General features: G+C 37.4%; 1 protein-coding gene across 1 annotated transcript; it reads left to right on the forward strand.

Moving 5' to 3' along the window:
- The first annotated feature begins 12586 nt into the window (after nucleotides 1–12586).
- Nucleotides 12587–13516, forward strand: LOC142446545 (olfactory receptor 4C12-like). The gene has a single exon (XM_075548294.1). The coding sequence runs from the start codon at nucleotides 12587–12589 to the stop codon at nucleotides 13514–13516; it is 930 nt and encodes a 309-aa protein (XP_075404409.1).
- The last annotated feature ends 334 nt before the right edge of the window (nucleotides 13517–13850 follow it).

Raw genomic sequence — 13850 nt, forward strand, 5'->3', positions numbered from 1 at the left:
GTCAATTTGTGCCTCCTTTGTGTTTGTGTCCTTCCCTATTTCCAAAAAGACATTTATTCCCTGAGCAACTGTTCTCAGGTTTGTCCCAATTCCCTCATTGATGGCTCCCAGCTTGGGGTTCTACCTCAAGGTCTGTGATTCACCTTGAGTTTATTATTGTGCATGGAGTGAGTTAAGGATCTTGCTTAATTTTTCCACAGGAAGATATGAATTTTTTTTCAGTACCATATGTTGAAGAGGGCATCCACTTCCTGGTTGAAATTTTTGGGCCCTTATCAAAAACCATTTTTCTGCTGATGATTTTATTTCGGGTTTTCAGTTCTTTTTCATTGGTCTATGTGTCTGTCACTATAGCAATACCATACTGCTTTGACAAATGTGCTTTATAATACGTGGTAAACTCAGGTAAAGCAAGCCCTCTCACTCTGTCCTTCTTGTTGAGGAGTTCTTTGCTAATTCTAGGCTTCTTCCTTCTCCATATGAAGTAGGTAATCAGTGTCTGCAATTCTTTGAAGAAAGAAGATGGCATCTGTGTAGGGGTTGCATTAAACTTATATAGTGCCTTGGGAGGAACTGCCATCTTTTCTATATTGCATCTTCCCATCCACAAGCATGGAATATTCTTCCATTTGTTGAGGTCACTCTTGGTGTATTGTAATAATGTCCTGTAAGTTTTCCTCATACAAACCGTTTTGTTATTTTAGTCAGGTAGGTCCCTGACTAAATTGAAAAACAATTTCACTTTGTGTTTGCTATTGTGAAGGGTATTACCTTTAATCCCCTCTTCTGTGGTCTTGTCCAATGTGCATAGCAGTGCAATAGACTTCTGTGTGTTCATTTTGCATCCTGCCCCTCTCCCATATTCCTACCACCACTCCTCTTGTGGAGTTTTTGGGATTTTCCATATATTAAATCATATAATCTGTGAATAACAATATCTTTACCCCTTCTTTCTCCAGATGAATACTTTGATGTCTTTTTTTTTTTGCCTTATGTTGTTGTTAGCTAGCACCTCCACTACAATGTTAAATAAGAGTTTGGAAAAGGGACATCCATGTCTGGTCTTTGCCAGTGAGATTGTGTTAGTCTTTTCTCCATTTGCTACCACTTTCTCTGTTGTTTTTCATATAAAGCTTGTATTGTATTGAGGAATTTCCCTCCATTCCTATCTTCTTGAGTATCTTAGTCAATAATTGATGTAGGATGTTGTCGAATGTTTGGGAAATAATACTAATGGTCTTTTCATATTTAACCACCCCTGCATTCCTGGTATGAAACCCACTTGGTCGTGGTGAATTATTTGTTTTATATACTTTTGTATTCTATTGACCAGTACTTTGTTAAGTATTTTTGCACTGATGTTCATTAGGGATATTAATCTGTAGTTCTTGATTTTTTTTGTGATTCCTACCTGCTTTAGATGTCAGAGTTACACTAGCTTCATAGAAAGACTTAGAAAGTATGCTGTTTTTCTATTCTCCCAAAGAATTTGTGAAGGATACTTGTCAGTTCTTCCATGAATGTTTGAGAGAATTATCCTGTGAAGACATCTAGCCTAGGGAATTTTTTTTTTTTTGCTAATCCTCGAAAGCCTTGTCTATTTCTTCTATTGCTAAGTGTTTGTTGAGATTCTAGAATAGTCTAGGGAGAGATTGTTATATCAAGTATTTGTCCATGTCTTTCAAGTTGTTGAATTCATTGGTGTACAGACCTTCATAGTACTGTATAATAATTCTTTTAAGTTCATTAAGATCCGTTGTAATATTCCCTTTTTCATTCCTTATCCTAGCTACTGAAATTTGTTTCTTCCTTTCTTTGGTGAGGTTTGCCAGCAGTGTGTTGACTCTGTTAATCCTTTCAAAGAGCCAACTTTAGCTGCATTATTTTTTTTCCTGTTCTTTTCTTGTTTCCTCTCTCATGTATCTCAGCCTTGGTTTTTATTATTTCTTTTCTTTAGTAATTAGTAGGATTGTCTTGTTGACTGCTCTAATTGCTATAAATTTTGTACCAGCATATCAATCATAAATATCTCGTCCTTTTGCATGTGCTCATGTATTACTGTCAAACTTCCTTTGATAACTGCCTATGCTGTGTCCCGGAGTTTGGGAATGTCACATTCTCATTCTCATTGGTTTGTAGAAACGTCCGAATTTCATCCTGATCTGGGTCAGTACCCACTCCTTTTGCAATAGAGAATTATTTATCCTCCAATTGTTTTCTCTTGTTTTCTTAATTGTCCTTTTGTTGTTTCCAGGCATATGGCATAGTGGTCAGAGAGGGAAATCTATATGATTTCTCTGTGCTTAAATTTAAACTGATTCAACTTGTGTCCCAGTATGTGACACAAGAAAGTGAATATTTTTTCATTTGAGTGGAGAGGATCAAAATATCAAAATATCAGGTCAAGTTGTCTAATTGTAATGTTTGAATTTATAGCCTCCTTGTTAAGTTTCTTTCCCTGTGATCTATCTTTCTCAGAAAGCGGTGTATTGAGATCACCAATTATAATTGTTGACGCTTTTGCTTTCTTTTTTCATCTTTGGGACACCTGATTAAAAATTTTTGTTAGTCTCTTATTGGGTGCATATATATTTATTATGTCCATTAATACTTGTTCTACTGTTCCCTTGAGCATTATATAGTGTCCCATTCTTATCTCTTGTTATGGCTTGTGCCTTGAGATCAATTTTGTCATAGATTAAGATTGCAAATCCTACTTTTTTAAAATTGCCTTTTACTTGGCATATTTTTCCACAGCCTCTTGAGATGTGTCTCCTATAGGCAGTAGAGGTCCCCTCATCTGAATGGAGCACCACAAAGATGGGTGGAACATCCCTCAGCCACTTATAAGGGCTTGTAGGGTAGGTGGGAATTCCACCAGCTGTTAAAAGGGAGGTGGGAGTCCTGCCAGTCACGTGGAGGGCTATGAAAGGCTGGCAGGAGTTTCTCCAGCTGTTTGTGAGGTTGTGGAAGGCAGCAGGATTTCCGCAGCCTCTTGGAGAGCCATGACTGGCTGACAGCAGTTCCCCCAACTGGGTGGAGAGCGAGCAGAGTTGCCATAGGCAGAGTGTAGTGAATTGGATGCCAGGAGTGGAATCTGAAAGGAAAGAGAGGGGAAAAAACTGTAGCAGGAAAGGGAGAAGGGGGAAAAAAATAAATAGGTGAGCCACAATCACCTGACTGTGGGGCTAGAGTGGTTCAAGTGCTGCCCAAAGGTAGTGGCACCTGTGCCTGTGTTGGAGTAAAGCCCTTGGGTCCACCAAAGTAGCCTGGAACCAACCATGACTCTGGTGGTGCTAAAGCTAAGTCCCAGCCAGCCTCCACAGTGATAAGCCAAAAGCCCACAGCTCTTCAAAACCTAGTGTATCTCAGTCTACTTACTTTATGATGCTCTTCCTGTGACCTATAAGAATATAGTTTCCCTCTTGGTGGCTCTCCTACAGTGATTTCTGAAGAATCCTCTGGTGTGTGTTACTCAGTTTCTGGAACTACTCATTTACTTATTCTAAGGGGCAGTGGGTGTTATTGGATATGATAAAGTCAATTTGGAGTCAAGGGACACTGGGAGGCAAAGCAGAACTTCCCTATATAGAAGATTTTTATAAGTTATAATCTTTATAAGAGGAGATATGGTGAACTCATTGCTTAGCACTTTTCTACTAACCAAAAAGACAGTTATTTAAACTCTACATCTGTTCCACATTAAAGTGTCAAAAAGTGAGGATGTCACTTTGAGGACTAAGTGGTGCTTCACCCAAGCCCTGGCTTTCTCAATTGCTTCATATTCATGTGAAACTGGACATTGAATCAGGAAGAGGGAAGAATCGATGCACTTATATTATGGTGCCGGCAATGACTATTGAAATTTGCAAAGGATTCCAAAAGTGAAAACAAAACACAGCAAAACCCCTATAAAAACATAGGATTGCTAGAAGTCATAATTTACTCAACCACATTGAATTTTCTCTAATCTGTACAAGATATAATAACCAGAACTTTTTCCCAAGGAATATTTGGTGAGGTTCAGACCACCAACATTTTGTTTAGCATCTGAGTAGATCACTGTAAGACTACAAGAGGTCTTTTTTGAGCGTGGGGGTGAATGGAAGTATGTCTAACTCATCTCACTGTCATCAATTCAATTCTGACTCATAGCAACCCTATATAAAAGGGTAGAATTTCCCCTATAAGTTTTTAGAGATGGTAACACTTGAAAGAAGTAAAAACTTCATCTTTTTTCCCAAGTATCTGACTAGTGATTTCAAACTTCTGACATGGGGATTATCAAACCAACCATAACCACTATGACACCAAGGTACCTATGGAAGTATGCAGTGATAAATTATTTTGGATTGAGTTTCCTTTTTCCTCATGACTAATGCTTTCAAGCATCTTTTCTTGGTTTTTTTTGTACTTTAATATTATTTATTCTGGTTTCTGATCAACTGCCTTGCACATTTAAAAATAGGTTTCCAGGTTTTGGATTAATAAATATAAATATTTGATATATTATAAATTCATATTTTATATATACGCATATATCCTCTTTTCTGAAAGATTTTGGGTAGAGTTGGCATTTCTTTAATAACTTTGGAATTCACAAGTGATGACATTGGGTGTGGAGTTAAATTTTGCTACTGATTTTATCTACAAATATATATTCATCTCAAGGGGAGCATTTAGATTTTCTATATATCTCTTCATTCATATTTTGTAATAAAAATAATTGGTTAATGAAATGTCTTATTTACAAGGGGTACACACACACACATGAAAAACAGGAAGAAAAAATACTCTACTGGGCAAGCATTGAGAAACTCACTCTGAGTTAGTGCACATAGTGGCATCACCTGGGAAGGTCCTCTCTGGTCACAGTGAACTTTTCCATAAAAGCAGTTTCACTTGAACCTCATTTTTTGTGAGAGCCAATTTAAGGGAAGAGCATGTGGCTGTTAAATTTTGTTTCCTGCTTTTAAAAATGCTGCAGATAACTGTTATGGTGTTGAACACAGCTTACAAGGACAGTGCTATGGGAAAACTCAAGTGTATGAGTGGTTTTCTCATTACAAAAAAAGGTTCTGGAAATCTGTTAACTTCCTAAATGGATGAAAAATCGGACATCTGTCAAATTATCAAATGGATGAAAATGCCGATGCATGGTACATTTGGAGTTCATTCCACAAGATCAGACTGTTAATAAAGCTTTCTATTTAAAAATTCTCAAAAGATTGTGTTAACAGTGTACAACACAAAAGTCCTGACTTGTGGCAGACAGGGGACTGGTTTTGCCACCATGACAATGCACTTGCTCATGCAGCCATCTCAGTGTGCCAGCTTTTGGCAAAAAACACACAAACAAACAAAACCCAGCTTGCCTCTATTGCCCCATGCAACTTATTCACCTGACTTAGCTCCAGGGATTTCTTTTTGTTCCTGGGAATGAAGAGTGACTGACATGAAAGGACAGTGATTTCATGACATAGAAGAGGTGAAGAATAAAACAAGGGAGGTGCTGTTAGCCATCCAAACAGATCAGTTTGAAACATGTTTCCAAGAATGGAATCACAGATTTCACAAATGCGTTAAGTGTAATGGAGAGTACGTTGAAGGGGATAAGGTTGTTTTGTAAAAATTTTAAACACACAGCTTTAAAAAAAATCCTGTTTAATTTGGGTACTCCTCTTATTACATAAATTTGATCACAAAATTTTGTTCATCTTATTAATATCTGGAAGATTTCTAATGATATATTTTTTCTCCACTTTACCCTGCCATTCTCTCATCCACTGAAGGGCTTATTGGTTTTATTTTTATTGGATTTTCCACTGGTTTTTCACTAATATTTTTATTTTACCATTTTCCTGACTGCTATTTACTTTGTGCCTCATGTTCTCTGACTTTCCTACTTTCTTAGTCAAAATTATAGGTGTAGAATTGCTTTCATTGCTTTCTGTAGAAACTGTATTTAAAATGTCTGAGATTTCATATGCATTTAATCATATAGAAAGTTTTCCTCCTTTTATATTTCGGAAGAATTTGTGAATAACTCGTGTCAATTTGCCTTTGAAAACATAGTAGAAATCACTGATTATGTCTTCTGGACTAGACTTCTTTTTGGAAGTTTAAGCATTAATTTTTTTATTATTGATCAACATCTATACTTATTATTGTTCTATTTATATTTGCATTTATTTATGAGTTTTTTGACAGCTTTAACATTTATTTCATTTAGGTAGTCTCATTTACTGGCATAGAATTGTTCATTGTTAATATTTGTAGTTGTCTGTACATGAGCAAGTTTATGATCCCACCAAACCATTTAGAATTGATGAAAAATCGATGTCTTGTTGATACACATTGTGTGGACAGGATTGTTCAGTGAACACAATGCTTGCAGTTCTTAAACTCTGTTATTATCCATCATTACCATTCTGAGAGGGAAATGTGAAAGTAGATAGAACACATTCCATCTGGTTGTTTGTGTTAAATGATGTCTGTCATGAATGTTGAAGAGCCCTCATAATGCAAGGTCAGCCATTTGAAATCACCAGCTACTCCAGGGGAGAAAGATGAGGCTTTCTACTCCAGTAGAGTTACAGTCTCAGAAACCCACAGAGGCAGTTACACCCAGTCCTGTAGGGTTGATATGAGTTGGAATAGACTAGAGAGCAGTGAGTTTGAGTTTTTTTAGAATGAAGAATATTTGAGGAAATATGAAAATGAAAACTGCTTGTGGAAACATATTGCAGGTCTTCTTTACTATCTCTCTCTCTCATTGCCTGGGTGAATGGAAATATCTGTTTACATGGTGGTTTTCTCCCCATCCATAGATACAGTTCATCACATCAGAGTTTTTTATTGCCTAAAGAAGTTCCCAATGAGGACTCAAAATGTGAAATGCTACCCTAGCTTCCAAAGTAAGAATAATAAGGATGAATAATCTAATTCCAAAAATTAATTGATAAAAATCTTATGGATTGTTGACCATACAATATATGTCTTAGATAGATATGTGGGTTTCAAGTGAAATACAGCTTCCTTCATCAGGAGAGGCCAGTCCCTTAAAAGGACATCATGCTTGGTAAAGTAGACGGGCAGTGAAGACGAGGACAGCCTTGCTCTCAGGGGATTGACACAGTGGCTGTAACATTGGGCTCAAGCATGGGAAGCATGGTGAGGCTGACACAGAACTGTCCTTTTGGATGTGATGTTCATGGAGTCACTATGGGTTCGACCTGACTTGCAGGCATCTAACAACAAAAGGCACCCATCCCCACCCTAGAGCTATGTTGCTCCCACTATACAAATGCATAGCAACTTACCCCTCTGTACAATTCTCTTACTGTTGTTGTTAATTGTCCTGTCTTACAGCAGCCATCCAAGCATTTGTTTAAAAGGAAGAAAGGAAGGGAGAGAGAGGGAATGAGAAAGAAATGAGAACAAAAAGAAACACTCCTCAGTCCTACAACATCCCAAAAGTAATTGCTATTTTGAGCCCATAGTTGAGGTTCTTCCTCTTTTTTATGGACACTCTGGTTGGCCAGACATGATGTCCTTTTCCAAAGACTGGTCCCACTTGATCACATGCCCAACATGTGTGAGAGGAAGTCTTGCCATCTCCCACCTAAAGAGCATTCTGACTACTTCTTCCAAGATGGGTTTGTTTTTTGTCATGGCAGTGTAGGAGGCTGGTCCAGGTGTTTCTTGGTGGGTGACCAATTAGTCCCCCATTTCCCTGTGTCTTTGCAGATAAAATCATTGAAAAATAACTCAGTTCTTTATGACCTTGCAGCTAAAAGCAGTGTGAGATAACTCAGTTCTTATGACCTCTTTAAGATTCCTTTGACGCCTGCATATCCTTATGGTTATCTTAGAATATATTGCTGTTATTATTCAAATGTTAAAAAAGTGTGACTAGTTAAATAACATCTGCATAGATAAGAGGTTCAGAATATTTTTTAAAAGCAAGGTCTGTGATGTTTGTTTTGTAACCATTCCCTTGTATAAAAACCAAGCTTTGAATATGCTGGATACTTGAGTCCATCAGACTGTTGTCCTCCCAATCCCATGCTTTGTACTTAACTCTTTCCTTTCCTTTCATCCGCACACCTCTTTTCAGATGCAGCTTAATGCGGGGCAGCTGGTCTATCACCTGCATGGCAGTCCATGGTCTATTTCATATTCTTCATCAACACTATAAGCCAGAGAAATCTTTTCTTCAGTTTTTCTGATTCATTGTCCAACTTTCAAATGCAAATGAGGGAACTGACAATACCTAGGTGTGGATTGGTCTTCCTAAGTCTTCAAAGGGACATGTTTACTCTAGAATTTTGCAGCAGATTTTCTCAATCTGATACATTACTTGGTTTTGTTTTTTTTTTAAATACTGCTTGTATGGGCATTGATTATGGTTTCAAATAAATTGGCACCTTTAATTTTTTTCTCTGTGGTGAGAATTTTTTGCTTCTTTCTGTACTTACTTTGTAGTTTTTTATACTACCATTCCTTTCTCTGCTGATTCAGTTCTTTTAAGAACACTGTCTGACTTGTGGGTGCAGACATCTTGGTTTTAAATTTCAGTTCTAACACCTACCCACATCTACCTTGCATAAATAACTTCAACTCACACTGCGTCTGCACCCTCATCTTTAAAATGAGCGATAGTAGTATCTCCTGCACGGGGCACTGCACATAATACTTTTCATATAAAACCTGATATAATATCCAATAGTTAGTGATTATATTTATATATGATATCGTGCCTACATATCTTACAAAACCTAGGAATATTTGTGGGGGGAAAGAAAATAGACTCCAGACTGATGATTACCCCATCCCTATAGAAGATTTTAGGGATGAGTTTAGGAGTCGCTGGGTATAGAGAGGGAGACAGTGGAGCATATCTGTGTGTGTAGAGAATCTCACCTTCAGAGATCCTAGGAACAGTTCTACTCTCCCCTTTGGGCCCCTGTGAGTCAGAATTGACTTCATGGCATTTAGGTTGGGTTTGAGTAGTGAAATGGTTAAGTGCTTGAGGACTATCTGAAAGGTTGATGGTTCACACCCACTCATAAACACCTCAAAGAGGGCAGGATATCTGATTCTGAAGAGTCACAGCCTCGAACCCCCAATTAAGTAGGTCCACTCTGCACATATTGAGTGGCCACGATTTGAAGTCCACTTGAAGGCAACTGGCTCTTTCACCCCCTTTGGGTAGATGCTTTTCTCAAACTCATTGTCATCAAGTCAATGCCAACTCAGTCAGGGTTGAACTGCCTCAGTGAGTTTCTGAGACTATAACTCTTTATGGGAATAGAAAGCCCTGTCTTTCTTCCCAGAGAGAGCTGGTGGTTTCGAACTATTAACCATGAGGATCGTCACAAAATGAGTAACCACAATGGCACCAGGGATCCCAGATAATATCTAGCCCTTGTCAAAAATGCCATTCACTGTGATTAGGGACAGCAGGAAGGAGAGTTAAGTGTTTGGTGGCCATTTGGCAAAGGCTTCAATAATTAATTACGGTTCCCTGGGGAACTAGCAGAGACATTATCCACTTTAATAAAATTGCATCTCACAGCGAGAAAACTAATGGAACTGAGAAGGTAGAATTGTGAGGATTTCAGGACAGAAAGTCACAAGGACAGTTCCTTTTCTGGAGCCAACCTGAGGCCAGCCCCCGGGTTCTTGTAAAATGGTGAGCGGAAGATACTTCGGTTCCAAGGACCATCTGTGAATATGGTTGTTCCGGGAAAAGTTCAGAAAAATTAGTTTTAGGAAATATCTCAACGAAAGGACCTTTAATCAACTACTGGTGTCTTCTTGGTAAAGAATGCTTTCTTTTTTTTTTTTTGATAAAAATAGCTCCGGTATTCTGAAAACTTTTATCAGATCAAATTCCATATAAAACGTCTCTAAGTCACATAGAAATGGTAATGGCGTAGAGCTGCTGAAACCTGCCTGTACCCTAAATTTAAAAAAAAAATCCTTTAAACACCAAAGTTGTTTAAGGTTTTAGTATTCTGCCTGGGATAGTGTTTTGAATGCACAAACTCGGTCTGGTGACAAGTCCTAGGCACACAGGATGGAAAGAAAACGGATCTGTTGGAAAAACACAGTTTTACAAGTATGCATTCTTTATTCACGTCTTACTTTTTCTTCCTAGAAACACGTTCATTTACTCTTGAATGAGTATCCATGGTTTTAACTCTGATTATACACACTCTGGACAGGAGAAATCCTCCGTAGAATCATTTTTAAGAACGATTGTGTCTCCTAAGGACCAAGTCCATTGTCCATAACCCTCTGCAGGGTCATTTAGATGATCTCGTATAAAATCACCTCTTTCTTCTTACCTGTCTGTATGTAAGTATAACGTGACTAGTCATCAGTATTCTTCTTTGATGTGGAGCATAATTCCCACAGTGAGTTTTTTTTCCCTTTTAAATTTCAAATCTGGCAAGTGTTTGGATTCTTACTACACATTAGATAAAATTAAGTCATTTTCAACAATTCTGCATTTGACTGTCTATCCCTTCTTTTTCCTCTTCGGAGGTTCCTCTATCCTTTTTCCAGTTTCCTCTCTTCTCCTTTTTTCTCTCTTCTTCTTTTTTCCCTGTACCTTTTGTCTTCTCTTTCCATCCCTGTTCTTTCCCTCTCCTCTCTCTTTGTCTCTTCCGTCACCCGCTCTCCCCAGTCTCCCGCTATACAAATACATTTTAGTGCCTTCCATTAGAAACATCACAGAGCTAAAAATGAAGAGCTCATAAGACCAGTAAGGCACTCCATTTCACAACCCATTTATTTGTAGAATGAATGAAGGTTACATTTTCCAGAAACTCGCCACATTCGATCATAAAAGTTAATTTTGGAAGGATTACAATACATTGTCTGTATTTGAGGACTTGGTTTTGGAAAATGAATGAAAAAATGAACCATCAAAATACTACAAAAACAAGCTGCAAAATAAGACAATTATTAAAATATTATGTTAAGTATGATCTTAGCAGTCAATTGTGTGTATGTGTGTATTCTCTAAATGTAATGACCTTCCTTTCTGACATTTATCCTTGTTTCCCTCATTCTCTTAACTTTCTCAGATAACTCTTCCAAATCAGTGCTTTTTGGAGATATTTGGAAACTTCTTAAATTTTATTTTGGTGCTAACTTGCCTCAGAACCTCCAACAATAAAATAACAGTAATTCTAATATGTTTGTCAATCTTATCCCTATAATCACCCAAAATATATATGTATGTGTAGGTATCTTTTTATAAGTAAGAAAAATTGAGCCACAAAATAAAATGATGTTATATAATACAAGTGAGACCAGAACTCCAAACTATGTATTTGGGTTTTGAACCCATATTCCTTATTTGCTTAGCTAATTTTCAATTTCTCCTATTTTCTTCACATTTTCTTTCTCTTCTGTGATCTTCCTTGTCTCAGAAAATGCTTTGAATGCTTCCACTATAGGCAACATTGGTCATAGAAAATGAATAAAATATATATATATATTTTTAAGAGTTTACCAAACATCGTCACCAAATAAATGTGTACATGAAGAACAGTATGTCAATTCTTCTTACCAATGTAATTTCTCTTCTAGTCAAATATAAGATAACATTAATTCAGATCAATTTTCATATGTCTTCTGGGATTTCTTTGGAAATGATTTTAGAGTCCAGATTTATTCATTTTTGTTATAAATCAACAGCTTCTCCTGTAGGAGACTACATTTCTTCTTTTTTTGCGTGTGGAAAATATATAGTTAATCGACCATTTATCATTCAACAATCTTCACATGTAATTTTCAGTGACATTAATTATATTATTCAACTATTCATCATATGGTTCAGGCATCATCATTAACCACACACACTCATTTCCATCACCACCAACAGAAACTCAGTAACCCTATTTCTTCTGCATTTGTTTCCACCAGTCTACCACTCACTGTTGGCAATCACAAATAAACTTAGTTCTCAATAAACTTACTATTCTTGGTATGTCATAAAAGTGAGATCATTAAATAGTTGTACTTTGGTGACTGACTTTTATCATTCAACATAATGTTTCTAAGCTTCATATATTACAGCATGTATCAGGACCTCATGATACAATTTGACAACTAAGATTTACCCTTATATCTGAGATCAGGAGACTGTAACATAATAGTACTTTGCTCCTGGCGTAGTTAATAGGATCCCAGACAGACGAAGATGGACAAAGAATGTCTCATGTACTACAGAGCTTGAAAGAATCTCTATATGAGTTTTCAGCTTCTTGTATGATTTAAATTAGTAGAACAATTACAGCAACTTTGAAGAAAATATATGTACTCATATATATTTGGGTATCTATGAATATGCTACATACATGGCCATATCATGGAATGACTTTTTAAATTTTATGCATATGAAAACAAAGTCCACTGACATGGTTTCCAGCATGTATTTGCATTCTGTAAAAAAAATAGGGAAAATAAATTGCCCTATGGGAATCATTATGCTTTAAGTAAAAGTAGCAATGTTGAGGATTGTGTGACTTTATTTTCAGGGACATCAGCTGTCATCTGAACTGAAGTGATGGCAAGAGTAAATAATGTGACAGAATTCATCCTGTTGGGCCTGACCCAGAATAAGGAGCTTCAGGAATTTTCATTTGCTTTGATCTTAATTCTCTACTTGGTCACCCTGGTGGGTTATCTCCTCATTGTGATCACCATCAGCACCAACAGGGCTTTAGGGTCCCCCATGTGCTTCTTCTTGTCTTATTTATCGCTGATTGATAGCTGCTTTTTTTTATCCATAACCCCCAAAATGCTAGCTGACACCCTTGCTGTGAGAAAATCCATTTCTTTTGCAGGGTGTATGACTCAAGTCTTTATTGAGCATCTTCTTGGTGCTGCTGAGATCATCCTGCTGACCGTGATGGCCTATGACCGCTATGTGGCCATCTGCAAACCCCTGCACTACACGACCATCATGAGCCACAGGCTGTGCATCCTCCTGGTGGCAGTGGCCTGGGCTGGAGGCTTTGTCCATGCAACCATTCAGATCCTCTTCACAGTCTGGCTGCCCTTCTGTGGCCCCAATGTCATAGACCACTTCATGTGTGACTTGTATCCTTTGTTGAAGCTTGTCTGCATGGACACTCATACCCTTGGTCTCTTTGTTGCTGCCAACAGTGGATTTATTTGCCTGTTAATCTTTCTCCTTTTGATGGTCTCCTATGTGGTTATCCTGTGTTCCCTAAGGACCCATAGCCTCAAGGGGAGGCGTAAAGCCCTCTCCACCTGTGTCTACCACATCACAGTGGTCATCTTAAACTTTGTGCCCTGCATATTTGTGTATCTGCGCCTGGTGTCCACCTTCTCCATTGATAAAACTGTGGCTGTCTTTTATGATTTGATCACTCCCATGCTGAACCCCTTAATCTACACCCTCAGAAACACAGAAGTGAAAAGTGCTATGAAGAAGCTGTGGGGCCAGAAAGTGACTTTGACTGATAAGTAATTGGTGAAAAATAAATGCACCAAAAATAAATGGCTTTAGTCTAAAAATGTTGACAAAAAGAAGAAGCCAATTCATATCATTCAAGTTTAAGTTCAATACTATTTGTCAATAGTAGTTTATTATTTGCATATAGAGCCTTTGAGAAAAAATCTGCTGAATAAATTTCTCTTATCAAATATCCTGTTTAAATTCATTTATTTATTTTGTCCATTTATCTGTTGACCACTAAAATATAGATTAGATGAATTAGATATGTTAAGATTTAGGTAGCTTGATCAGAGTTCTAGATAATATAACTCAATAGAGTGCTATTGTATTTGGATATCCACATTTT

The sequence above is a fragment of the Tenrec ecaudatus genome, chromosome 4 (assembly GCF_050624435.1).
Source record: "Tenrec ecaudatus isolate mTenEca1 chromosome 4, mTenEca1.hap1, whole genome shotgun sequence".
NCBI lineage: Eukaryota > Metazoa > Chordata > Mammalia > Afrosoricida > Tenrecidae > Tenrec > Tenrec ecaudatus.